This window comes from Sturnira hondurensis, unplaced genomic scaffold, assembly GCF_014824575.4.
Source record: "Sturnira hondurensis isolate 20B ecotype Veracruz unplaced genomic scaffold, ASM1482457v3 Scaffold0021143, whole genome shotgun sequence".
Classification (NCBI taxonomy): domain Eukaryota; kingdom Metazoa; phylum Chordata; class Mammalia; order Chiroptera; family Phyllostomidae; genus Sturnira; species Sturnira hondurensis.
The window spans coordinates 10,241,310-10,268,461 of record NW_028093774.1 but is presented as its reverse complement, the minus strand read 5'-3'; the positions used below and the strand labels follow the sequence as shown (position 1 = coordinate 10,268,461).

Genomic DNA, 27,152 nt, shown 5'->3' with positions numbered 1-27,152 from the left:
CTCCCCAGCCTCCCTACCACCACTTCCCGTATCTCTCAGCTCAAGCCGCACAGGCCCCTTGCTGGTCCTTCCCAGGGCCACACGTGTCCTTGGGATGCCCTTCACCATGGCCTACTGAATGATCTCCTCCCATTTCTACATTTCTGTTCAAGAGTGTGGGCTACAAGTTCGGATGCTGCTCAAGCGTGAATCCTGGATCCTCCACTTACAGACCAGCTGAACTTCAGCATATAACTTCACCTCCCACTGCCTCAGTTTCTCTATCTGTAAATGGGTACAAAAGCCTATCATCATGGGAGATAAATAGCCACAAAATCTCCCCGATTTGCCTCACTGGGACTCCATTTTCCCCCACATACTTCAAATAGCTCCATGCAATGAATTCTAATTATTAATTTACAAGTCTCTTTCTTCAGAACGTCTCACCCTATCGACGTGTTGGACTGGATTGTTCTTGGTGATGAGGGATGACACTGTACATTGTAGGATGTTTGACAGCACCCCTGGCCTCTGCCGACTGGACGTCAGTAGCACTTGCCCAGTTGGGACAACCAAAAATGTCTGCGGATGTCATGGTCAGATGGTCCGTGGAGGCAAACCCCCTTCCCATTAAGAATCCCTGCTTGAAAGTCTGAGTGACTTGAATAATAATATAAACAGCAGCAGCAACAGCTATCATTGTCTGAACAGGAGCCAAGCACAGTTGAAAGCTCTGTACATCGGTGGTAGAGTTAATCCTCTCAACACCCTGGGGTGGGGGGTTGTAGGAGCACTTTATTAATACACTGTATCACAGAGAGGTGAGTAACTTGCTCAAGGTGTGTCTTATTCTCTTTTCCATCCCCAACACCTGGTATGTCACTTTTTACAACAGGAGCTCATAGCAATTTAAAAAATACGTGAATGAACGACCAAAAGAACAAATGAATGCATGAGATGGTCTCCTCCACTAGGGCAATTCATCTTTCTCCACCATTCAGGGACAAAGGCCTGTTGGTCTCCTTCAGAGCCCCGTGGTTACTCCATGGTGTAGTTTAACTCTTTGCAAAATGCCTCCCCAGCTATGGGTCTTCTAAGCTATCTGGGCATTTCATGGGAGTTACACTGTTCTGGGTACTCCATGTTTGCTGTGAATAACATTAATCACACACTCCATCTTAGCTTTATGAGGTGTCACTCAATCCAGATCAATGTTCTGGTATCACCAGATAAATACCATCAATCTATTTTCTACACATGAGTCACTCCTTTCAGACCTTTAAGAGATGCAATAATACTATTTCTTAGCTTAGAAAACACTACACAGAAAACCCTCCCAAATGTTGTGTTTCTTATGAGCTCAGAGGAATAACATGAGGACTGCTGCCTGGTCTGTAAGTGTGGCGATTTTCACCCTACGAAGGGATCAGTGAACTGAAGGGCAAATGATAATGCTTGATTCTTGACTGACAGGGGTCCAGCATTTAAACCTACATAGCCTACAGACACAAGTCTAAGTCCTTCAACCACAGTAGACAGAGATCCTAAGGTACCCCAGACACAGGGGACTGAGACACAGAGGGGAGAAACAGAAAAATGCTTCTGTTCCACAGCAAGGAACTCCGATGGTTCTTGACGCTGCTAAAATTCTACAAAGTGTTATACCTAAAGCGCATGTTTAAGAAAGACTGGAGCTTACAGTACAGCAAGACCTACTTAAGGGCTTGTAGACTCACCAGGCAAGGCAAGGTAGAAGCAGACAGACCTCACTTTGAATCCAGGCTCTGCCACGTCAACAACTGGAAAGTTATTCCCCCTCTTTTAGCATCACCTGTAAAATGCTTATCTGGTAGCGTAATGCTCATCTGTGAAATGGGCATTGTGATATGAACTCAGAGGGCTGTGGAAGGATTAAATGACATGATGGGTAGGAGGTGCCTAACTCATAACAGGGGCCTAGGAAGAGGTCGTTTTTTTAAATTGTTATAAAAATCATCTTAAGGATGCACACCTACACACACCTGATTTTACAGACAGACCCCCTCAGCTCAAAACCTGGGATGGGTCTTAATGGTGGCACCGCAATTAGAACCTCTCCAGACCAAATGCCCCCCATCTTATCCTTCATTCTGGCCTCTGAGCCCTTTCTTAAAGGACAGAGCCAAAGTCTTAATACTGAAATAATAAACAAATGCATGAATAACCTCAGATATCTCACGGCATCGCCAAAGTTACAGATCTAGCTTGATGTCTCATTCAGAGAGCATTTCTCTATTGGGTAGGAATTAAATGCAAAGCAATGCAAAGGCTACATACGGACGCAAAGATGAGACATAAGCCATCTCCTCATGATCTCACTGTCTAAGAATGGAAAATTCAGGCATAAGTGGATGGACTCAATTCAAACCACCTTTTAGGTTATTAAATATTTTGTAACTAAATAAAAAGGATCTTACCACATATCACAACAACATGCCTAAATGGAATTGCATTCTTGGTTAAAACTACTCTACAATTATGTCCTCCATTCTTGATGGCATTCCAGGCCTTAAATCTGGCACTGAATTAGTCCAATGCTGTCATTACTGCATTTGGTAGCATTTCTCATGAAGGAAAATAAAAGTTAAGACCATCCAAGAAAGAGTGATATGAAACATTGGCCTTGAATGCTAGCATTTAAAAGTTTTATTTTTTTGTCCTGCACAGTGCGGCTCAGTGGGTTGAGTGTCATCCTACAAAGTGAAAGTCGCTGATTTGATTCCTGGTCGGAGCACATGGGTTGCAGGTTTGGTCCCCGACTGGGGTGCATGCAAGAGGCAATCCATCGATGTTTCTCTCCCTCTCTTTCTCCCTCCCTTCCTTCTAAAAACAAATAAATAAAAACTTTTTTTAACGTTTTATTTTAAAAAACTATAGGGAATATGTATTAATCATATTTATTCCCAGAGGAGGGAAATGTGTATTTTTATTTACTTAAGAGTCGAGTTAGATTATCAAAACTAATTTAAAAGAATACAATTACTACGAAGGTGCCAGGTCACAAGGTGGCCTCAGAATTCTGCTACCTGATCTGTGTAACTCAAAGTAGGTAAATAATAAGCCAGCCCAGACTTGCAAATCCTACAGCATTCTAGACTGCAGTGGCCAATAGAATTGGATGCAGAGAATCCCAGAGCCAGAAGGAATCAAGGAAGCCATCTTCTCTACCCCTCTGCTTTCCAAATTTCAGAACCTCCAGAAAGATGAGACTCTCCCTTGCCTCCATAAGTGTCTCCACCTTCCACCACAAACAACTCTTCCTGGTTCAGGAGGGTGCGTGGGCAGGAAATCAAACTTCAGCCTCTGAGGCAGCCATCCCCCCCCCACCTCCAAGGGGAAGCCCTGCAGCTGGGCTCCCACCCATTTCCGTTCCTCCTCCCAGGACTCTGTTCTCTCTCCCTGGACTTCTAAGCCTCCGGTTCGTTCCCCTCCCATCACACCACCTTAGGGGACTCTGCCCTCCCGCAGCCCTTCCCAGCCCTGTTCACCTCTGCCCAGGCCACCTCCCCCCTCTGTCCGCCTTGCCTTGCCTCTCTATAGGCAGCCCAAGTTCTCTGCCTCCATCTTTTCATGGATCGTTTTCCCTTGATATCCAGGTTACAAAAGGGCCATGACGCATAGCACATGTTCAAAAAGAGCAAGCTTGATATATATTACTGCTATCATGATTTCATCCCCATAAATCCACCCAAATGCCTGTCCCAAGTCACCACCAGCCTCCTCATCCCACATCTCGTGGCCGTTTCTCCACTCCACTGTCATTGACCTTGACAGGTTGACACATCCCAGCTTGTTTAAAATTCCTTCTTTCTTAGACTATAAGCACCCTGTGTCCATGGCAGCGTTATTTACAATGGCCAAGATTTGGAAGCAGCCCAAGTGCCCATCAGTAGATGAGTGGATAAAAAAGCCGTGGTACATTTACACAGTGATAAGATAAGAAGAAAATATTACCCTTTGCAACAGCATGGAGGGACCTGGAGACCATTATGCTAAGGGAAACAAGCCAGCCGAAAATATGATCTCACTCGGATGTGGAATCTAATGAACAAAATGAACTGACAAGCAAAATAGAAACAGACTCATAGATGGAGAGCAGGCCGGCAGCTGTCAGAGGGGAGGGGTGTTGCGGGGCTGGGTGGAAAAGGGGAGGGGATTGAGAAAAAAACCCTCATGAACACAGACAACAGCATGGTGATGAGCGAGGGGAGGGGGTGGGTGGAGGTAGGAGAAGAGAAAGGGGGCATAGGACTGGTGATGGAAGGAGACTTGAGTTGGAGTGATAAACACACAATACAATACACAGATGATGTATTAAGGACTTGCACATCTGAAAGCTATATAGTTTTATTAACTAATGTCCTCCCAATAAATGTCAAGTAAAAATTGTAATAAATATTTTTTCATTTTCAAAATAAAATTCCTTCTTTCTTTGGCTCCTAGGGCACTCTCTCACCCCAGTGTCTCACACAGCCTTCAGAACCAGGAAGTTAATCAGCGTACATAGGTGGACTTGAACTTGAAAAGCCACAGCCCTTTCGCCTGCTGTTGCCTCTGGCCACCATATCCGAAAGTAGATGATGCAGACCACAGCCTGCTCCAACCTCAGGGCCATTGCATCTGTGGCACTTCTGACCCCCACGTCAGCACATGCCTCACTCTCTGGCTTCTTTGAGGCCTCAGCTCAAATGTCACCTCCCCAGAGAGGTCCTCGCTGACCGGCAGGAGCCCCATATCCAAAGGCAGATAATTCCAGAACCAGAAAGACAACACCCACGCGGTCCTCTGCCCCCACAGGTTGCTCTGTGGTCCACTCACTCCCTGCTCACCTGGATCAGCGTCTCCAGCTCCTGTGGGCTCACGCAGACATGATCCCGCAGGAATTCCGCCTTTTCCAAGGCAATGGTATTCTTCTGGCTGCTCTCAAAAGGCTGCTCCAACGCCCGGAAGACGACCCCACCGGTGATAAGGTAGACCACCACAACCACAAAGATGGCGACCACGGTTTTCCACTTCATGACGGTTTGCAGGCCCCCTTGGGAGGCGCCTTCCATCCTGGCTACCACCGAGGGGCGGGAGGAGATGGACAGGCGTGGGGCCGGGTAATACCCGTTAGTGGCGCCCTTGGGCTGACACACCGGGGGCGCAGCTGCAGGAACGGCCACTGAGAAACAGGGTGGGAGAGAGGGGAAAGAGAGTCTGTTTATAAATACAGAACGCGGAGTTGCTCCGGGATGAAGCACACACGCCTTCCTCAAGCCAGCTGTCCACTGGGAACATTAAAAGTGGTCACCAAGGCTGCATTGAGGGAATGTGGGCAGTTCCCTGTTTGAGTTCTGAAAAAAAAGGGGGGGGGGCACCAGGAGTCCTACTTAAAAAAAAAGTTATTATTTGAGTTTGAAATACTTATATTATTCTCCTACAAGGGTCCCAGTTTGAAGCTAGGTCTCTGTTATCATTCATTTTCTCCCTGAGCTTCCTCGTTTAAATAATATATAAGACACACAACAAATGACCATATTTGAAAAACAGACATATTGTTCCACAGGGAGAGGAAATAAGTAAGGGATACCCGGCTACTCTGTCCAAGTACCGAGGGCTAAGCGATACCAAAAAGCAGAGAGGGGATGAACAAGCAACTAGTTTAAAAGTCCCTGATATCAAGGGCTGCAGTCATGAATGAAGTAGAGAAGGATAAGCCTGCTGCGAGGCAGACGCAGGGAGACACGGTGGACAGGGTCGGGCATCTGAAGAGGACTCAAGGCAAAGCTGGGCACAGTGAAAGCAGGAAGCAATGAGCGCTGTTTTATGCCAATTAGCTTGGTTCCCTGGGGCGGGGGAAGGGGGGGGAACAGTAAGAACACACCTCCTAAACGTACCTCTCAACAAAAAATGTGATGTCTCCCATATAATCAGGCCTGCTCTATTAGTAGAGCAAAACTTTCCTTCTACTTGCCTCTAAGATGAAGGCATTGGACAAGACATTTCCCCTCGTTTTTGGAGCCCACGGAATTCTTAAAGGCCCCTGGTCTGAGCGAGCAGTTCTGTTACCTTGAAATACATGTGCGAAGCCGGAGTCTTTCCTCGGACGGCAGGACGCGCAGGGGAAGGGTGCACAGATAACGGTATCGTGCATTTCCGAAAACGGCCGTTTCATTTCAATTTTGCTCTCCCTCTATTTGACAACCCCTTATTATATAGTCTCTGCTGTGGTGCAGCCCAGCCTTCGTGTAAATAAGGTTTAAGGCGATGACAAGCATAATTACCTAAGCAGGGCAAACAGTCTCACTCCTGGGAGCTGGACTGCTCAACCTCTGCCTTGGGAAACTCGAAGTAAATAAAAGGGCAGGAATGTCACTCCCCGTTCGAAAAGACAAGGACCCTGACGACATCTGGCCAGATGGATGGCCACCTCTGGTGACTCAGGTTTGTATTTCAGCCTTCCCTCCCCCAGCCTCAAACTAGGTTTTTCTCTTCGGAAACCAACCCGAGCCTCCGCCTTTATTGTACATTATTCTGGCAAATAAAATCTTTAAATGCTACATGTCCTTCTAATCTACATGAACTTAAAACTCTCTGGAACCTGTGATTGAAAGATTTCAGAATTAAAATCAGCCACCTGGGAATTACATTTCTTGCTAACGCTTCCCTGAAAAGGCTACCTTTAGATTCTTACTTGCCCTTGACACTGAGAGGATGAGCCCCACCACACTGTGTGGTTGATAAAGCCTGTCTCCCTGCCATCCGACTCAGAGCTCCAGGAGGTCAGGCACTGTGCCTCCCAGTCACCTGGGCACCCCAGTGCTCTGCGTAGTGCCGGGCACACAGTGGGAGTCCAATCGATGACGGCCGATGAGTGAAGAACAGAAGGAAGGAAGAAATGTTGGCACATCCAAACCATGCATGTGATGCGGACGAGCAGTGTCAAACAACACTGACATTCCCAACAGCCTGACATTCCAGCAAGACTGAGCAGCTGGCCCTCCAGCACAGCAGAGCGCTGTTCTCACCACCACCCCGTCCCACTCCTCGGCCGGCAGCCCCCTCCCCACGCTCATCGGCCTGGGCAACGCCCGCTGTCCTGCTCAGTCTCAGCTCGAAGCTGCCTCCCCTGTGCAGTGGCCCTGGACTCTCCAGGCCGACCTGGCAGGTCTGTCTGCCCACAAGCCTGTATACTCCGTGCAGTCAGAAAGCTCGTCTTCTAATCACTGGGTTTGAATACCTTGGCACAATGCCTAGCATAAAGCAAATATTTGTTTTCTGTGGTTGTTATTGCTGATAATTCCTTCACACTACAAACAGAGCTCCAACGGAATCACCACCATCCACCACAACAAGCGTTTATTTAGCACCAAATGGGGACAAGGACCTGTGGTGGTGGGGCCACGTCACAGTCCCTCCCAGCCTGGGAGTGGGGGCAGTGACAATCCACAGTGTCAGGTAACGACCCTTAGGATGAAGCCTCACCGGGTGATAAATGAAGGCCCTGAGCGTGGAGGCCAGTTGCAGCTGGGTCTCTGTCCCCAACTCCTGCTTCATGGCTGATTCCAGGGCTTCTAGAACCCGAGGCCAGGCAGAATTGGGCTTGAGGAAAGTCTTTTCCAGCCACTTCCCGGTGCCAGTTCGCTAAGAGACCGTCCTTGGGAACAGTGTTGAACAGAATCTACCAATCCCTGAGTTTCCAAAGCATCAGGAGCAAAAACCACAGTTTCAGTCCCAAACCTATGAGTGTCTGAGTGGCCTTGAAATGGCCACTTAGTGTCTCTCTTTTCTTATCTGCAAAATATGAATAATGGCCAACTTTTTTACCTCCACGGGGCTCTCAGGAGCAGCAAACGAGCTGCCGCAGTTACTAACTGGAATATATCTGTAGACAACAAGAGTACTGGCAGGGACCTCAGAATGCTACAGACCGTTTGTGCATTGGACTAAAAATGGAGTTGGTTGTCTTCGCAAATCGGACGGCGGCACATTTCATTGGCTGGAGAAGAATTTGATTTGTGCCTTTTGCTTTCACGGGATATGTTTGTAAGGGGCGTTTGGATTAACTCATTTCTTCTCCTCAGAAACCACAGGTGCTCTCACTCTAACACAAAGTTGCCTGTGACCCAGGATGCCCTGGAGCTCTCTGTGCCTAACGCTGGCAATAAAAGCCAAATGGCCAGGTGATGGTGACCATGGTGGTGGTGAAGGTAACAGGATGTCCCGTTACTTACTGGGCCCCTACTTTGTGCCCATCGACCTAATAAACACTTTGCTTACATCACTGCATTCGGTCCTCACCACAGGCATCCCCACCCTGGGTGAGTCCAGGTCCTCCCAGAAGAAGACACCAGGAGCAGATTTTACTTATGGATTTCAATAGGGGAACCAGCCAGCAGACTCACTGTGAGTGTGGCCCCGAGTAAAGGAGAGAGGGAGGGAAGGATGGACACAAGCATCCTAGACCAGGGGCCTCTAACCTGTAGGCCAGGGACCAGTACCAGTCCGGGCTGGTTAGGAACCAGGCTGCACAGCAGGTGTGATTGAATGGAATGCAATTGAATCGTCCCCAAACCATCCCCCCGCTCCTCAACCTAGTCTGTGGAAAAATTGTCTTCCACGAAACTGGTCCCTGGTGCCAAAAAGGCTGGGGACTGCTGTCCTAGACCACCTACAGCCTACGGAAGGTTTGACATGGCCATCAAGGAGTTCTTGAGCCAAACTCAGCCATCTGAGAAGTCCCAGATCTCCCAGGAAGACTCTGTCTCAGGGTCCCTGCTGCACCCGGTCATCGGTTGGGGGCAACCCACCGGAAATACACCCATGGGACAAGCCCACAGTGGATCCCACAGCAGCAGCTCCTGCTCTTGGTCCGTGACACTCCCTCTGGGTGGAGACCTGAAGGTGCAAGCCTGCTCACGGCAACCACGCATCCCTATTTCGCAGAGAAAGACACTGAGACCCAGACAGGCTCCATGTTGAAACCGAGCAGAGCGTGGTGGGGCCAGGATGGAAAAGAGAGGAATCTGACCTCAAAGTCAGTTCACCTCTGGAGCATGGGAACAGAAAAACAGGAGACAAAGAAATTCCAGGTGGAAAAGGCCCTTGGATCCAAAACTCGGAAAGGCATTCATTTCAGACAGGCATGAAAATACTTTCCAGTCTATCAGATTGACTTTAGTTTCCTGGGGGTGACAGAGGTTTTTGCCATATAACGAAACCATAAGGGATGGGTCACGTAAGTGACAGCCTGCCCTGCTACATGACTCCAGCTGATGCGACAGGGAAGGTTGAAAGACAATAAGCATTCCCTCCTAAACATTAGCCCATTCCATCTTTTATCCTCAATGTGGGTGTTGATGAGGGCCCATGTGGAAACCTGCTTTTCCTTGGTTGAACAAGTTCCTAATAATTTCACATTATTCAGGATTTCCCATGTCCTATGCACTTCACTGTACCATCCATTTATGTATTCAGTCAACAAACACATTTACTCACTTGTATATGAGAATATGAGAATATACCAGTGAATGAAACACATCCCTGCCTTCAGAGTTAGTGGAAGAGATGGCAAAGATCTTACCATGTGTCAACCTCGTTTATCTTCACAAAAGGACATGGTCATTACCTACTTCCCCTTGATGGGGCAGAAACCAAGGCCCCAAATGGTGACACTGACCAGACTGTCACAAGCTCATAAGCTGTGGGAGGTCCCTGGGCCCGTCTTCAGACACTTAACACCAAGTGCCTCACACACCACCTGAAACAAATAGCACTCACAGGATTCAGGGTCTCTTAGTAGCCTGGAATATGGCCACCTCAGAGGTGCCACGGCTGCACAGCAACCGTGTGTGACTCTGCCTATTGACCCAGGCAAAATGCAGTTGTGAGTACATCACACTGGCAAATGGCAGAGAACACCTGGCCTCTCCCCCAACTCTCTCTTGGGTCTGGAATTCTTCCAGAGCCACATGCACCGAAGCTCAGAGCTTCCAAAGAGCCCCAAGGTACAGCTGTGCCCGCAATCCCCCGAGGCTGCTCTGGGCATAGGCCAGGGGTGAGGGTGGGTGTCAGGAAGAGAAAAGGAGACAGGAAGAGTAGACAACTCCAGTCCCACCTGCCTGGGTTGTCACAGCAGCTGGTTTCAGCCATGATCTGCCTCAGAGAAGATCAGAAAGAATGTGCGCCCCTGCCCCCATTTCCAAACCTTGTTTTCCCATTTCCGTGGGACAGCTGCTTTGTTTCCAGATGAAAAAGAGCAAGGCACCATGACATTTCTGGGAAGCTTTAGAGACAGACAGCCAAGATAAGAAGAAACATGGTTGAACAGGGGGAAGGGGGAGCTAAGAACATGCTGCCCCCTTGACTCACATCTGTCCTCGCTGTTCTTAGTACAGGCCTTGGTTGCTCACCTGAGTCGCTGAGACGGCCTCCTTGGAATCCATCCTCCACAATGCAGCCCGGTAGCGATCTCCGAGGCACAGGTCCGATCATATCTACGTGCTACTTGAGCTCCTCTACAGGCGCCTCAGAGATTGGGAATAAGTGCTGGTCCCATGGCAGGCACCAAGACTCTCTTCCAGAATCCGGTGCCTGACTGTCTCCCCAGCCTCTCCTGCTGCCACGCCTTCACATGCAACCTTCGCCCCAGCAGCCAAACCCAGCAGTACCAGGTCCCTGCATGCTGAGCCTGGAGGAGAGGGTCTTGCTTCCCAGATTACCTTTCTTCTCCCTACTCTTCATCTGGCCAACACTTCTTTATGCTTCAAACCTCACTTCATATGTCACCACCTCCAAGAAGTCCTCCTTGACTGCCCATCCCCCACCCCCTAGGGTCAAATGCCCTTCTTCTATGATTTCTCTGTGTCTCAATATGGATCTTAGCATAGTGCTTACACCTGGAAGCCTCCTAGTTACAATGTGCTCCAGTCCTGAATTCATTCACGCATCCATACATAAATCTGCCTTGAGCTGGCATTTACACTACCAAGTTCACACACCTGCCCAAAAGATAATTTAACTGCAGAGTTCATTAAGCTGGGTAGATACGAGCAGCCCTGGTCCTATTGTCTGTGTGTGTGTGTTTCTTTATTACACAGACAACCATCTTGAGTCAAGGTGTTAAATTCTCAAAAAGTCGATAGCCCAAGCGGAGCTCTTCACGGCTCCATCAATAGCTGGGGAGGACTGGGAAAGAGACAGAGAAGGAATTCACTTCACTGTGCTCCAAACACTCTGTGCTTTCTCCTCCTCAACACAATGACTAGAAGGTTCTGTTTTACTCATGGATACAAAATATTTGTTAGGTTAAAAAAAAATCTATTAATCACCCTTGGTGAGTCACCTCGGTGGTGCCAAGCAGGCAGAATTTCCCTCTAGTCTGCTTTCCTGGGGTTCCTCTGCCTAGGACCAAACAGCAAAATTTGGATCTGAGGACCCCAAAAGCTGAAGCCCTGCCCCTGCCCCCACAGTGTACTTCTCTCCTGGAGAGTATAAAAAGGTTGCTAGTTCATTTGGAGCTCAAAGGACCCGTGACTTCCTGATCTCCCCCAAAGCCCTTGCTGTGTTTATAAACCAGGGGCATGGTGCCAAGTGAGGGTCCCTCACCAGCACACAAGGCCCAGAGAAGGAGGCTCTGAAGACTGGGGCCTCCGTTCAGGCAGAAGCAGAAGAGACAAAGAAGAGGGGTCAGACACAAAGGCTATAAAGCCAACGGGTCCCAGTGATGCATGGAATGGGAGCGGCATGGAGAGGGTGGGGTCTGGGATGACACCAGGCCTCTGGCTTGGACGAGCGTGGTGTTCTCCAAGAGAGAAAAGGCAGGAGACTTAGGTCTGTGGCTCCTGTAGCACATCCAGTGGAGACACATACCCAGTGGACAATAGGCATAAGGGGCTGGAACTTGGGGATGGCTGGTGGGCAAGGGGGCGGGCAGGGTGGAACTAGCTGGAACCTAGATTTGAGAGCGATGAGAACAGAAGTGGTATTGAGGCCACGGGGCTGGATGAATTAGCCCAGAGGGTGATGTAGAATGAGATGAGAGTAAAAGATGGTCTCGAGGGAGCAACATTCACAGGACAGCAGAGGGGAGACATGCCCACAGGAGAGCCAGGCCGTGGCTTCCTGGGCATCAGAGATGGCGCTCTCATTCCCCCTCTGTTTGCAGCACCATTCACAAGGCCTGGCCTGTGAGAGGCCCCGGCCTGTGTCTGCCCAACTGATCCCTGCCATGTGACATTAGGTTGCCTCTCATTAATAGTTCAGACCATTTTCTCTCCCTGACTGCCCGGAAACCCTCTTCAAAAGATCCCTGTTCCAGAACTTCTGGACATTATAGATCACTCCTAATACCACGTGGGGTGCCTTTATCACTGCAGTGAAACAGTGCCTTACTCACCCACACCAGCACGAAGGGCCCGGGACCCGAGTTAGTCCGTCTGTGTGCTGAGGCGGTCAGAACAGCCCTGGCGTTTCCCACTGGACTGCTCCTCTTTGGGGATCCGGGGCTGCCTACCTTGTGGTTCTCTCAACAGACCTTAGACTCATTGGTCTGGACTCCATGGTCAAGGCCTCAAGGTGCACAGCCACTGCTGGGGTTCCTTTGCCTTGTCCCAAAATGCTTCATCAATAACACATTTGGTCCCCTGGCCCAAGTTTTTTCCTCCGCAACTTAAATCAACCAGAGCACTTTTAAAAGGAACAACGTTTTTCCTTCCTTTTGGGATGAAAAGTAACATAAGCAGCTGCGATTCCCCAAATTATCCCCTTCACCCTTGAGCCAAGTATGTGAAATCCTGTTGTGCGGGCGAAGTTGCCTTTTCCCAGTGGTTGTCACAGGAAACCGAAGGCCCTGATTCCACTCAGAAACGCAAGGCAGGCACAGTCACTGGACCGAAGACCCCATGTAACTTTGATGTCCCTCTGTGCATCCCTGATCCGTCTCCTGCTCTCCACTTCCCCTGCCCTGATCCTACCTTCCCTACTGCTCCCATCCCAGGCCTTCCCCAAAACACCTCAGGACCCCCACCTTCAAAACCAAAGGCCACCCCTGCATCCCCAGCCTCATTGGGGAGCCTTCCTTCACCTTGTGCCCTGACCCCCGGACTTCCCCTAAGGATTCTATCCACTGAGCGTGGCATTTGGGCAGAGGTGCTTCAGGCTCCCTCACCCACAACATCAGGGCCACGTTGTCCCAGAAATCCAGTAACAGTTTACTCTCAGGGTCAAAGCCCCAGTTTGTTTGAGACCCAAGCCCTCTGGCTCTTCCACTTCCTCCTTTTCCTCAAGGCTGTTGGTAGACCTGACTTCTCTCCTAGAGTCCCTGAAGCTTTCCATCCAGGTCCTGCTGCCCTCCTGGGTGACTTCAGGGTCCCACAGACAATCCATCCAAGTCTTGCACTCCCATTGCCTCGATTTCATCACCGTTATCATCATCTCCATTCCACTTCAACCACTGGCTTAGATCACGCTCCTAAGCAGATCCCTTGAGTAGAGGCTGAAATGAACATTGGTTTGCAAGGGATTTATTTAGGAAGTGCTTCCAGGGGAAGGCCATGAGGGAGTGGGGAAGCAGGGACGGGAAGGGCAGGAAACCAAGCAAGGGTGTAATTCCAGATGAAGCCCCACCTCCACCTGAGCTCTTGGGGAGCTCTGAAGTGTAAGTTATGTCTTCAAGTTCATCCCACCTCAGGGCACAGGGACTAGACTTTCATTCTCTTACCTAATCCATCATTGGCTTCAGACAACCCCTGGGAAATATAAACGCCCAGGACCAGCCTGGAAATAGGTGCTAGCAGAACAAAAAAAATCCTCTGACAATGACTGTTGGCAGGCACTTGCAAGGGGAAAGCGCGCAGACTCTGAGGACAGGAGCACGGGTCCAGGAGCACAATCTGCGCAGGCTGGGGACACCAACAGCATCCACCCCAACGGCATCCCTCCCCAGGGGGCACAAGAAGTGGCCCTGCCTCTGAAATACCCCACTTCTGGCCTGACCAACCTCTCCTTCCGGCTCTCACCCTCACTTAGTCCTGCAACACATTTTGTGCCGTGCCTTCTCGCCCTCTATCGTGCCCTCCCTACGTTCCCTTCCTTCCTTCCCCACCCAGCTTAGATTCCAGCTCAGTGCCGCACTCTTCAGCTGCTAGATTGAACTCTCTTTCCTCTCTCCCTTCCCGGAATCTACTCCTTCTGCTCAGGCTCCACCTCCAGCCTGCTGCATCTCCTGGAGCAACTGAACAGACCCAAGGATTGCTGCTGCTCTGAACCCACAGGTTCTTCCTCATCTGCCCTGGATGTCAGAGAGCAAGCCTGCCCTGTTTCCCTGCTCAGAGCTCACAGTCAGGAGAAATGCTGTGAAGATGTTAAGGGGGATCTTACCATAACCTAGCTCGAGTAATGTGCAGGGAATGGATTCGACCAGTGCTGCTCACGTGCCTCAGGTGCCAGGGGGCACAAAGGTGACGGAGAAGAACCCTGCTGTCCAGGAACTCAATGTTGGATGGAGTGGATGGGGGGGAGGGCCTTCAGAAAAGAACCAGCCTCAACTTGTGTAAGGAGATCCCTCTGCAAAGCATTCACTTCATGAGAGAATTGTCTGCAGAAAGTGTTCAAACAGAAAGCTCTGTGCGCACGTAAAACAGGCTCTGGCCAATATCTGTATTGTTTTCGGAACCAACCCTGGAAGCAGAATGATGTGCACCCTCCCTTTGCCCTTCTCCCAGGTGGAGTCTCCACGCCCCAGCACACTCTGCTCAGCAAGCAGCCTCAGCCAGCGCCATCGCTCGGTGCTTCTGTTCCTTTCATACCCACGAAAACCTCCTACAAAAAATGCTTAGATGGGGGGATTTTTTTAGATGGTTCTTCCCCCACCGTGCCTACTAAAGTCAGAAAAATGAATGAGATCCATCCAAGGAAGAGAACAGTTTCTACAAAATACCCTGCAAAATAGCTTTGCCTTTCTGCATCACCCTCTGGATGGTTCCCTCCAAAACGGCTCCTCCCCTGCAGCGCCCAGGCTGCTGACGTCAGCAACTTTTCCGTGATTCGCTGCAAATGCAGCTCTTGGAGGTGGGCAGTGAGTGTGGGTGAGCACAGAGACGAACTGAAGAGGGAAAAGATGACCCACGTTATTCCTCGTGAGTCTGGGGAGAGAATGACGCAGAAAATGCACAAGCCCATTTCTCAGAACACTGAGAAGTGCTTCTGAAGCATTATCAATAGCTGGACTGAGTGAAGTCTTCAAGGAGTCAACAGTCTTGCTGAAAAACTGGGGAAGTGAATTTCAAAAGGAGGAGTGGGAAGTTTCAATAAACCAGCTCGGTGTATTTCCGGCCACCTCTAGGTCTGGGGGATGAAACGGTGTGTGATGAAGGCCAGAGTCAGTGCTACCGGGGAAATCCTAGGGTGAACCAGCCTCAGGGCAGTTTCCCAGGCCAGAGAGCTGCTGACTCTAAGCTAGATTCTCTACCTAAAACAAATACTTCCCCAGACCTCCGGAATACCTGCAGTCCTTTCTCACTCGTAAGTCCTCCTGCTAGAAGGTAAATTCCTCTGGAATCCCCTTGAGCATGGTCCCCTTGCCCCAGTCCCAGTGAATGGCCCACACTAAAAGTTTGAGTAATGTTCACGGAATGGATTCGACCAGTGCTGCTCAAGTGCTTCAGGTGCCAGGGGGCACAAAGGTGATGGAGCAGAACCCTGCTGTCCAGGAACTCAACGTTGGATGGAGTGGAGGGGGGGGTGCCTTCAGAAAAGACCCAGCACTCAAAGATCTAGCGAATGCTCCCAAAATCTCAGAGAGCACACCAATCCTTACAGGATCCCAAGGACATCTGCCAGGCTGCTATGCTGGCCCTTGAGCTGCTCCCCGAGAAACAGGCCAGAAAGCAAGGGTTTACAGTCATTCGTTCTCAAGAGCTAAATCCCTCTTCCGTACTCGCCCCCCACACCCAAATCTGTGACCCAGGCAGACTCGGTATGTGTGGGTTAATCACAGTTAAGCTGTCACCACAAGCATATTCCCTTTCAAGGAACTGCCCAGCTATAAGAACCATGGGACATTATTTGAACATCTAATTTGGTCAAAACCCAAATTCAATGTTGGACACTGGCACAGAGTAGGGCTGTCGCTTGGTGTACAATGCAAATATTGCCTTCAGCTTGCCACATAAACAAATGTCAACTGTGGGGGCAAGGTCCTTGTATGTAGCAAATCTCGGGGTGTGGAGAAGCCTAAGAGAAAAAACATTTTTTCATAGATAGTTAAATCTAACCTTTGGGTTCTCAGGCTTGAACCAATGAATAGAATCTTCATTGAAAGCCCTAGCTAATAATTAATTAGCCACACGGTTCAGATTCAACCTGTCCTTAATTGCTTTGAAATTGCCTCTGTACGGGGTCATTGGAAATAGTCTTGTGGTTATGTCTCCTCCCCCTCATAGCACGGGGAGAAGGGAAGACACAGGAATTGGTATGACCAATTAAAACAGCAAATGACTCTAACTGGCTGTCTTGGAATGTGCAGGCATTTCCAAGGGCTCCCTGCCTCTTAAAGATGTTTATTGGCCCCTCAGAAGCCAGGTGCCTTTAAGTGTCTATAACTGGGGTGTTCAGAACTCATCAAAGCCATTTGCTTCTGAGCCACGGGGCTGTAACCGGTGTGTCATGGAGCAAGTACTGGGTCCTTCAGCACAGCCACTCTCGCCCCATGACGTAGTCCCTTAAGAACTTCCACGAGGCCCATTCCATGGATTTCAGTAAGAAGTATCACAGGTGCCAGGTAGTTTCTCATCACTTGAGTATCGCTGATTTTCTATCAAACCAGCTTTTGAGGAGTGCTCACTATATGCCCAGCACCCTGTGAGGTGCCCTAAAGGAATTTGATAGAAGCACTGACTATTCCCAGAAATAATGTCCTTCAAGGATAGCTACCTTATTGGCCCTGGCAGCTCAATCCAGAAGCAGAGAGTGGCAGTCTAGTTAGGGGAGGGTTGTAAGATTTGCTGCCAGACTCAGAAAAAAAGGTCAGATTTTTAAAAATTGAGCATAAGTGTGCCCCATGCAATTTTTAGGCATACTTTAAACACTTTATTCTGAAATTCACATTTAATTGTGTTCTCTGTGTTTCATCTGGCAACCCTAAACCAGGGAGACAGAAGCACAGCCAACAACCACCCAACACAACCAGCCAACATGTTGGAAGTACTGCACTGGGTGACACCACCCAAACTGCTCTTGGCAGGGTTTTCACTCTGTCCTCATTGCCAAGTCCAAGGGACTCCATCATGGGCATATCGGATTTGGCCTCTCAGCAGCACTCCACACAGAAGACCTTGCTCCTTCTGAGTACACTCCCACTTCTGTTCCCTGTAACACCAAATTCTCAAGATTTTCCTCCACTCTCTCTGGATGAGCCTTTTAAATCCACTCTGTGGATTCCTCATCCTAAAAATTCGTCAATATTGGACTTAGATTCTTTCCCTGAGTGATTGCTTCCAGGGCTACGGTTTTAAATACCACCCACTTGCTGGTGACTCTCAGATCTTTATGTCCAGGGAAGCTGTGGGCAAAGTCCAGCAGAAGGAAACTCAGGAATCTGGGGGTTAAAGTCACAGGAGCTGCAGGTATGCAGCATCCCCAGGCTCTGACCTAGGTATGATGCCAGGCCAACACTGCAGGTGAGAGCTCTGCTGGCTCTCAGGTTATGGGAATACAGATGCCCCAGTCATCACGGCCATCGCCAGTGACATGTGGGTGGTTAATGAAGACCATTTCAAACTCATCCTCATAGAGTGCATGGATGGCCAAGCTTCCAAGGACACTGTGGGCTTTGGAATGCTCAAGGCCAAGGCCTGGGCTTGGTGTCACACCTAGAGATGCCAAATAAAGGCATCTCAATGATCATTGGTGGAAGTTGAGGTCAGAAAAGAAAGCTGACCATCGGAAAGGGCAGGGTGCCCTGGGAAAACCTTCCTGGAGTGTAGGAGAAGGGCGGGACTTTGGTTTTTTCCAGGAATAAACCTCAATTCTTAAAAACAAAAATGTCCCCTGACCGCCAGTTCAGTTTCTTTGGGATTCTTGACTACGTCTCACACTTGGCCAATCCAAATCGCACCTGGTTGCTGACGCAGACATGTAAGAAGGCTCCTCTCACAGCATGGAGTTAACACCCACCCGGCAGGTTTAAGCCGGATGGCCAGACCCTGAGAAGCAGCCTAACGTGCCCACCTGCCTGCTGCTCCGAAGCAGACCTAGAAACGACCCCTGCCCTCTGTCTCCCTGCCCACCATCGCCACCATGTCTCCCCCAGACTGCAGCCCTGACCTCCTCACAGGTCTCCCCCGGCCCCTGCTCTTTCCCAGCCGTTCTCCACACCGAGGTCAGAACAATATCTTCCAAAGATGTACCACTTTGCATTCTTCCTGGCTCAAGCCTTTCGGGGTCGCTCCCTGCCCTCCCCAGATGCGTCTCAGACCCCTTGCTGTGGCTCCCAAGGTGCGATCGCAGAGCCCTCGGCCAGTTCTCTCACTTCACTTCATGACCCTCCATGCACCCTGTGTCCCAGCCTCCACTCAGCTCTCACGGGGCTTCTTCCTGTCTGAAGGCCCTTCGCCATTCTTCCCGTGGCTGGCTCCTGCCCATCCTTTGGTCTCAGTTTAAATGTTTGCACCTCAGGGAAATCTCCCCAGACCATTCTAAATAGCCTTTCCCCATTATTCCTATCTTAGCAGGTACCATGATGGGAGTTTCTATGTTAGCAAGTAGTATGATGGGAATTATTTGCTGGTTTACAGTTCACTAGCCATTTCCCCAGTCCCTGCCCCACTAGACTCTCAGCTTCCTGAGGGCAGAGACCCTGCTCATGTGGCTCAGTCCTACACACCCAGCGCCAGCACATAGTAGGCATTTGATAAATACTTTGATTAAATGGATGCAACCAAAGAAATAGAAGTTTATGGTATAATAATTACAATATTATACAAAAAACTAATATAATTTTTTTACCTAAAAGAGGTCTTTGATATACCATATTTTTCAGACCACAAAGATACACCTAAGTTTTAGCAGAGAAAAATAGGAAAAAGGATTTTGAAGCAAAAAATGTAGTAAAATATTTAATAACATAAATAAAACACTATTTCACCAAGGTGAATGTAAACAGAACTCAACAGCAGCATTCACAACCAGTATTCCTCCCAAATTTGGTGGGGGGAAAATGTGTCTTACAGTCCGAAAAAAACCAGTGAGCTGGTCATCCAACCCCCCTGACCAGAGGCTGTAAGAGACTTGCCGGAGGCAAGCAGTGAGACCAGAATACTTGTTTAGTGCCTGTCGAACCCTAAAGCCCCTGCTCCACCGAGATATCCTGCTGCTGCCACATCTGTTACAAGAAACTCTCTGAAAAAGCAGATCGAGCCGCAATTCCCGATTCTACCTTGAGTCTCTCAGTTTGGTACTTACCAAATCACTCCACAATCCCAAATCTCAGTCCTTGGCATTCAGGACCGCACTGAGCCCAAGGGAACAGAGAGCATGCCCTACGTCAAAGCCCACTACATTCTGTTTTAAAAAGAGGAAATAAATGAGGTCAGAGAATGTAATCATAGTAAGAGACTGGAAAACCTTTCAAAAGGACCCCAGAATAAACAAGTCAGGGGTAAAAACTTTTTTTAAAGAAAAAGCCCCAAAGCTGAGGCTTAGAAGACACTTGCTTTGGAGGCATATCCCAGAACAGAGGAGCAAGCAGCCTCCTTTTAGCCACCGACACAGCGACACAGCGGTGAACCACCTCTGTCCCCAGGATCCTCCCCATAAGCACAGTCGCACACCGTCTCACACCAGCTCCTCCTTTATTCCTGGGCACTCACCAAAGAGGCCAGAAGAAACACCCTAAACTGAGAGCACCAGAGGTGCAGAAAGGCGCTGCCTTGGAAATGACAGCGTGCGATACCTTCTCATGCTCGCTGCCATGAAGCCTGGCATCAAGCCCTCCCCTGCTGAAGAAGCAACCCAGGCTGGAATCCGCGGCCTCCCCCTGCCGCAGGACCACAGCTCCGGGAGCCGCCGTGCGCAGCCCGCACACCCACACACGGCAGCCCTACCCGGCAGCTGTGGTCTCCCTGCAATCTGGCCGCGAACTAGAAACATCCTTGTGCAGAAAATTCGCATTTCCTTTTACCACAAGTGAATAATTGCTGGATGCATCTATCCGACTCTGCTGTCTGATAAAGAAAAGAGGAATTTTCACTCTTTCGGATGTCTTTAAATCATTTTGAATCAAGAAAACAGGATGTGAAGACGGAAACTGAAAACATAATCACGGTGTGATCACTCCCTCAGGGGCATGTTTACACACAAAAGCAGTGCGGAAAGTCTAAAGACATAACATCTAAACCAAACTGCAGTTTCAAAAAGTGAAATAAACCCTCTCTCCTTGTTCTGTGACTTTTAGTTTTATGAACTGGTGCTGCCCCCCGCATTTTAAAGGGTCCTTCCTCCAGCAGATGGTCATGCAGATGTTGCCAGCAGCAGAGACTTGAGCTGGAGACTGAGATCTTGAGCCCAAACTTGGAGTAGGGACTGTGAGCCTCCGCTTACGGACCAAATCCCTAAACCGAAAAAATCCAGGAGTGGGGCGGGCTAGACCAGAGGGGCTCAAACTTTTAGGACAAAACTGACTCTGAAAGGAGAGGGTTCCATTCTACAAGTTTGCATTTTAAATGAAAATTCACTTGTATTAAATAAAATTCAAACTTTAAGTAAACATGGTATGTAGATACAGACACAGATGTAGATGCAATGTAAATATGGACAGAGAGAGAGAGAGAGAGAATTCCATCTGACAGCTAAGAAATGGGAGAAGTCAGGAAGGAAAACCTAAGAGACTCGAGATCTAAATCAAACCAAACTTTCCTTCTAAGGAAAGGGTTTTGTTCTACAAGTTCCCATTTTAAGTTGCAATTCCATTGAATTGAATAAAATCCAAACTTTCCATGGAAATTACATCGATATGGATATAAAATTCCATCTGAAGGAAGAATTTTTGTTCTAAAAGGCTGAGTACCTCTGATCCATTTCACACTGCTCTTGGATATTAGATATTACATTATTATAATCATAATATATTACATTAAAATAGATTACAATATATTCTACTAGAAATGTATTAAATACTAAGTATATTAATATATACTGTATTATTATGTATTATATAATATGCTATGATATAATATAAATGTATATGATATAATAACTATAGTATAATATATATAATAGATCTCAATGGCTATTTGGTTAGAATTTAGCACAGGGGCCCAGGGTGGAGTGAGTTTTGCCTCCCTCTCAGTACATGCACTGGGCCCAAGACCCTCTTAGGACCCAGAAGATTCATGGAACACACTTGGAAAGCACAAGTCTCGAGGAAAGAACACCTAAGAGAAAGCCCAGAACTTGGAGGCTGAGTCCCAGCTTTGCATACACACTGTGGGAACAGAGGGCCCGAGGACAAACATCAGCCTGTGTCACTTAACCTCTTTACTAGTCTTTCCCTTATTGATAAAATTGATGCAGTATCTGCCCCCCTGGATTACACTGCAAATTAAATGCTATAATGCAGGGTGTTTAGTACAGTGAGTGATTATAGTAAGTATTTAATAATTGCTAGCTGTAAAAATAATCGATAAAGTCTATAGAGTAAGAAATATATTTCTGAACATTGAATGCAATGCTAATTGAATAAATTTCCATTAAACTCACTCAGTGTCTTATTCTGACTCGTTTCAGTGTAGTTGTCATTAGGGATTGTCAATGGCCCTCTTCCTCTCCAGAGATGAGCTCATTGAAAGCCACCTGTATTGGTCTTCACCTTTCAACTTGTTGACTTCTTGTGGTATCTCAATTTGCCCCCACGGCAATTAGTACAGGTCTTACACAAAGTCAGGGTTCCATCGGCATTTCTTAAATGAGTGAGCGATTACCAGTTGTAATGAGTCAACCTTTGAAATCTAATACAAGTTAGGTCAAGAGTGATCAAGTCCTTGAATAAATAAAAGAGACCCTGATTTCAGAGCATCTTCAAAATTTAGAAGTAACTGGATCCTAAGCCAATTAGCCTCACAGACGGTCTCCTGGTCAAGCCTCACGACAGACTATACATTTCCAAAACTGGCCACAACCTCGCCCGGCCCACATGTCTTCTCACTCTGACTTTGCTGTTCCTGCCAAGAGAGGGTGACATCTACGCTCCTCACTGAATCTGGGCAGGCGGTGACTGAAGCAGAAGAGACACTATGTGAACTGCAAAGCTACCAAAAGGTCTCCAGCACTCCTCCTCTTGCGATACTCATTCCTGGAAGCTCGCTGGCATGCTGTGAGGAAGCCCGAATTAGGCCACGAGAGCCCATGGAGTGGTCAGATGTAGGTGTTTCAGCTCACAGCCAAGCTGAGATCCCAGCTGAGAGCCAGTGCCAACTGCCAATCACATGAGCCAAGACGTCTCTCGTTGCTTCCAGCTACCCCTACCCACCACCTCATGAACATCTGCAGACTTCAAGTCTTCCCAGGGGCAGCCCCAGACCTCCCTGCCGATTCCTGCCAAAATCCCGCCCAAATCCCTGAACCACAGAATCTAAGAGCACAATCCAATGCCTGTTGTCCACCTGCAAGGTGGGGTGGTTTGGCCTACAACAATAGGAACAGAAACAGGTGTTAATCTATATTATTCTAGAAGCACTGATAAAATTGAATGATGGCAAAATCCAAGAACAGAAGCTGAGCATTCCATATATTGATTAACAAATAAGCTGACTCAATATCCTAAAATAACACTCTTACTATAACACATCTTATTCTTCCATCCGCTGAGGTGTGCTATACACAGCAAATATAATAATCACATTGAAATCACTTTCATGTACTGAGTGCTTAAGTACCAAGCACTATTCCAAGTACTTTATGTGTATTAGCTCGTTTAAGTGCCATAACTCTATGAGGCAGACAGTAGTAATACCCCATTTGACAGATGAGCAAACAAAGCGCAGAAGGGCTAAATTAATTCACCCATGAACACACCACTGGTAAAAGGCAGGGCTGGGATTTGAATCTAGCAATCTGGTTCCAGAGTGGGAAATCTCACTCAGTGAACTAGGGGTACTTCTCAAGTTTTATGCTCCGTGAAATAGAATACGTGGGAAGCAGCTAGCACAGTGAATACTGCTTCCTTTCTTTCCAACTTTGACATTACAGCTTCCCTAGGCAAAAGTTACAACTCTCCAAAAGATGCTCTCGTTCATCTGACTGATGACTTCTACGTTTATACCCCTAACCCTGACCTTTATCCAGAAGTTGTGAATTTAACATCCACTCTGTATTTCCCCTTCATTGTCCATCTTGCTTCTCAAATTAATCAGCACATGATTTACAGAGAAACCCTGTTTTCACTCATGACATACCCCCCAAATCTGCCTCTTTGCAGACCTCTCCATCTGTCATTAACCAGGCTCTTCACCCAGCAGTTCAGTCAACAAGTCCGGAATCCTTTGTGGTTCCACTCTGCACCACTGGCCTGTCAGCCCACCTGGCCAACTCTCCCTTCCACACACATCCTGATGCCCCCCACTCCCCAACCCCCATAGCTTGATCCAAGCAGCCCCCCAGCGTCCCAACCAGCCAGCCCTCCTGCTACTGCCTCTGCTCCCTCCCCTCCGCCACACAGCAGCCAGGCAACTTCTTTCTAAAGTGCAAATTCGACCCCACCACTCCTTTGCTTGAACTACTCCCAATAACCCCTATTTTACCCCAAGGAGCATGCAAAGGTCCTCAGTTCTCCGTGTTTGGGCCACTGGCCAGCTCTGCGGCGTCATCTCCCACCTCAACACCTTCCAGCCACTCTGGTCCTCCAGTTTTTCCCAAGTTACCTCCCACCCCTGGGAGTTCACACCTGCTCTGCCCTGTGGCTGCAACTGCCTTGCCCAGAGCCTCGCAGGGCAGCTCTTTCTCAGTGTTACCCTACTGGCTGCTCTCCCCAGTGTTACCTCCTCACAGAGGCCTCCCTGCCTCCCCACGGCACTTCAGAAGGCCAGTCTCCCCTCCAGTCACATTCTAGCCCGCTGCCTGGTTGTATTTTCTTTACAGCTGGAGTCGTATCACGAGCTGACAGTATGCCCTGTAAGTGTGTGTGTGTGTGTGTGTGTGTGTGTGTGTGTATCCCTGAGTGGAATCTAAACTTCCCACCAGGAGCATAAGGTTGGGTCTCTTTGTTCCATGCAGCCTCCCAGCCCCTAGATTCGTGTCTGCCTCACCGTCGAAGCTCAGTAAGTAGCTGCTGAATAAAATGAAAGAACTCCTTTACTGGTCCCTGGCAATCAGGAACTGGTAATCATTCATCTTTGTATCTTAAGTTCTGAGTCCACTGTCTATCCCATAGTAAGTAGTGATAGAAGGAAAAGAGAGGGGTGAGAGGGAGAAAGAGAGAGAGAGACATACAGACAAACAGAGACAGACAGAGATGGGGACAGAGAAAAAGGGAAGGAGAGAGAGAGGGAAGAAGGACACAGGCCACTGAATTTTTCTGATTTGTGATCTTATACACGTAAAATCTTACAAATACCCAGAAACTAAATCCTACAGAGTATGCATTTAATCAGTCACCAAGATTTAAAAATAACTGCTTTACAAATAATTACTACCTTAAAAACTCAGGCTGTATGGACACTCTAACTATATTCTCCACAATTTAACAAGCATTTTTCTGCTAGCCAGTCTGTGAACCTGTCTAAAACGTCATGTCTCCTGGGCTCAGGGTTGTGTAACCAAAGGGGTGGAGAGAGTTGGCTGGGGAAGGAACAACAAGAAGGCAGACGTGCAAACCCTGCCCCAGCTCCTGCCCCAGCTCCTGCCCCACAGCAGGACGGAACCCAGGAAGCCCTCACATGTGGTCCTTTTCAGGGCTGCGCTGGGGAGTTGGCAGCACTTTCTAGGCTCCCCAGCCCCACCCCAGAGTCTGCACAGGCCCTCGTAACCTTCTCCCTCCTCAACTTGTCCCACCAGCATCTAGCAGGCCCCAGTGAGCCGACACCAGCAGCTGTGTTCGTGTGTCAGCGCAACCACTCAGTAGGAAGCCAACCTGCCCCTCATCTTTGCCCTTCATGTAAAATTTCCACTTGCACTGAAGGAAATTCTCTCAAAAATCAAGAATAATGTGGCCTTTACTATTCAAGTGATTCCCTTCAGCCTCCCCTGAATGTACCTTCTCTTTGCCCTTTAAAATCACCAGGGGGTCTCTATGTTAATTACTAAAGAGGGGTTTCACTTCCTCTTCTGTCCACCACCTACCTCGGCAGGAAGCAGGACCCCATTAGCATGAAGACAAACAGTCTTAGACAGGGACCAGTTCAGTGGGATGATTAACACGTGCTGTTAGGTAACATTTGCCCAGAGGTCAGGGCCATGAACTTGCAGCTTTGGACCATGGTAGGGGCTGGAGATGGGTAGCGTTTGCCTCCCCTGGGAACTCCACCCACTGACCCCGAGTCACAGCCACAGGGTGACCTGCTCTACAGAAGGTGGTGAGCCTGTACTCACATACACTAGTAGGCAGGGAGCTATGAGACTTCGGCAGGGTAGCTCACTCACAGTGCCTGGCACAGTATGTGGAGTACAGGAAATCCCAGTAAACGTCAGCTACTCTGATGACCACTAGTATCATATTGTCATTTATCTATTTTTGGTGTAGACATGGTATCTTATTTATTTTTTATGCCCAGCACTAAGCAGAGTGTCTGGCAATTGTCCCCCCCTCAAGATGTCCATGTCCTAATTCCTGGAACCTGTGACTATACTGCCCTACAACATGGCAAAGGCACTTTGCATATGTGATTAAATGAAGCATGTTGATTACCCTGGATTAGCTGAAATAGAATACGTGGGAAGCAGCTAGCACAGTGAATACTGCTTCCTTTCTTTCCAACTTTGACATTACAGCTTCCCTAGGCAAAAGTTATAACTCTCCATGATGACCCCATGTGATCACAAAGGTCCTCACAAGAGGGAGGAGGGAAGGCCAGAGGCAGAGAAGGGGCTGTGAAAATGAAGGCGAAGGTCGGCATCACGCAACCAGGAGCCAAGCAGTGTGGGCAGCTCCCAGCAGCTGGAAAGGGCCGGGAAAGAAGTGCCCCACCCCCGAGCCTCCAGAAGGAATGCAGCCCTGCGGACACTTCAATTTTAGCCCCACAAAAGCCATTTTGGAAGTCTGACCTGCAGCATGATATGTTAATAAGTCTGTGCTGTTTGGGGCTTCATTTGTTACAGGCACCACAGAAAACCAGAAGAGCTGGTGCCGGGCACTGTGTATGTTTCTTGTACGTTCTCATTATGCCCCACAACAGTCCTAGATGGAGGTTCCACGCTTGCCCCAGTTTTACAGATGGAGAAACTGAGGCCCAGGCATGTTAGGTCATTTTCCTACATCCGTAATAACAGAAGGAATGGGACTGACCCCCCAAACAAAGAAGAATTATGTGCAAAGAAGAAAACCTCGACAGCAAGACCTTCATGGAAAATGCTTACTGCTTTTCCTACAAGGAACAAAGCCCTAAGCAAAGGCCACAGAAAACGAGAGGCCTTCCTGCAGGTGGGGCCGTGGCTGTTTTTGGAGCAGGAGGCAGATCCTCTCATTCACAAAAACGACACCCTTTGAGCAAGTCTGTGCTGAAGCACAGTGCTCACTCTCTGCGTCTAGGTCCCAGTCGGGAGACTGGGGAGGCAGGCATTGGCCTGGCTGAGGNTCGACAGCAAGACCTTCATGGAAAATGCTTACTGCTTTTCCTACAAGGAACAAAGCCCTAAGCAAAGGCCACAGAAAACGAGAGGCCTTCCTGCAGGTGGGGCCGTGGCTGTTTTTGGAGCAGGAGGCAGATCCTCTCATTCACAAAAACGACACCCTTTGAGCAAGTCTGTGCTGAAGCACAGTGCTCACTGTCCGCGTCTAGGTCCCTGTCGGGAGACTGGGGAGGCAGGCATTTGAGGTGCTCGCTGAGCACTGAGGTGTCTGTCTACCATCTCGGCCTGAGGGGCCATCCTCTGCAGCTGAATTGGGCAGCTCTGGGATGGTTTTCATTCCCATATGACCTGCACAGACAGCTGTTTTCACCAAA

The 27,152-nt window shown here is 48.7% G+C and overlaps 1 protein-coding gene across 1 annotated transcript in view; it reads right to left on the bottom strand.

Moving 5' to 3' along the window:
- The window catches only part of KCNK10 (potassium two pore domain channel subfamily K member 10), a 64,983-nt gene extending 54,489 nt beyond the window's left edge, over positions 1–10,494 (bottom strand). Inside the window, exons 1-2 of the mRNA XM_037031328.1 lie at positions 10,413–10,494; positions 4,848–5,182 (exon numbers count right to left, since the gene is read on the bottom strand). Coding sequence (XP_036887223.1) covers positions 4,848–5,182; positions 10,413–10,494 — 417 coding nt within the window. The remainder of the gene's footprint in view (positions 1–4,847; positions 5,183–10,412) is intronic.
- Positions 10,495–27,152: the final 16,658 nt, after the last annotated feature.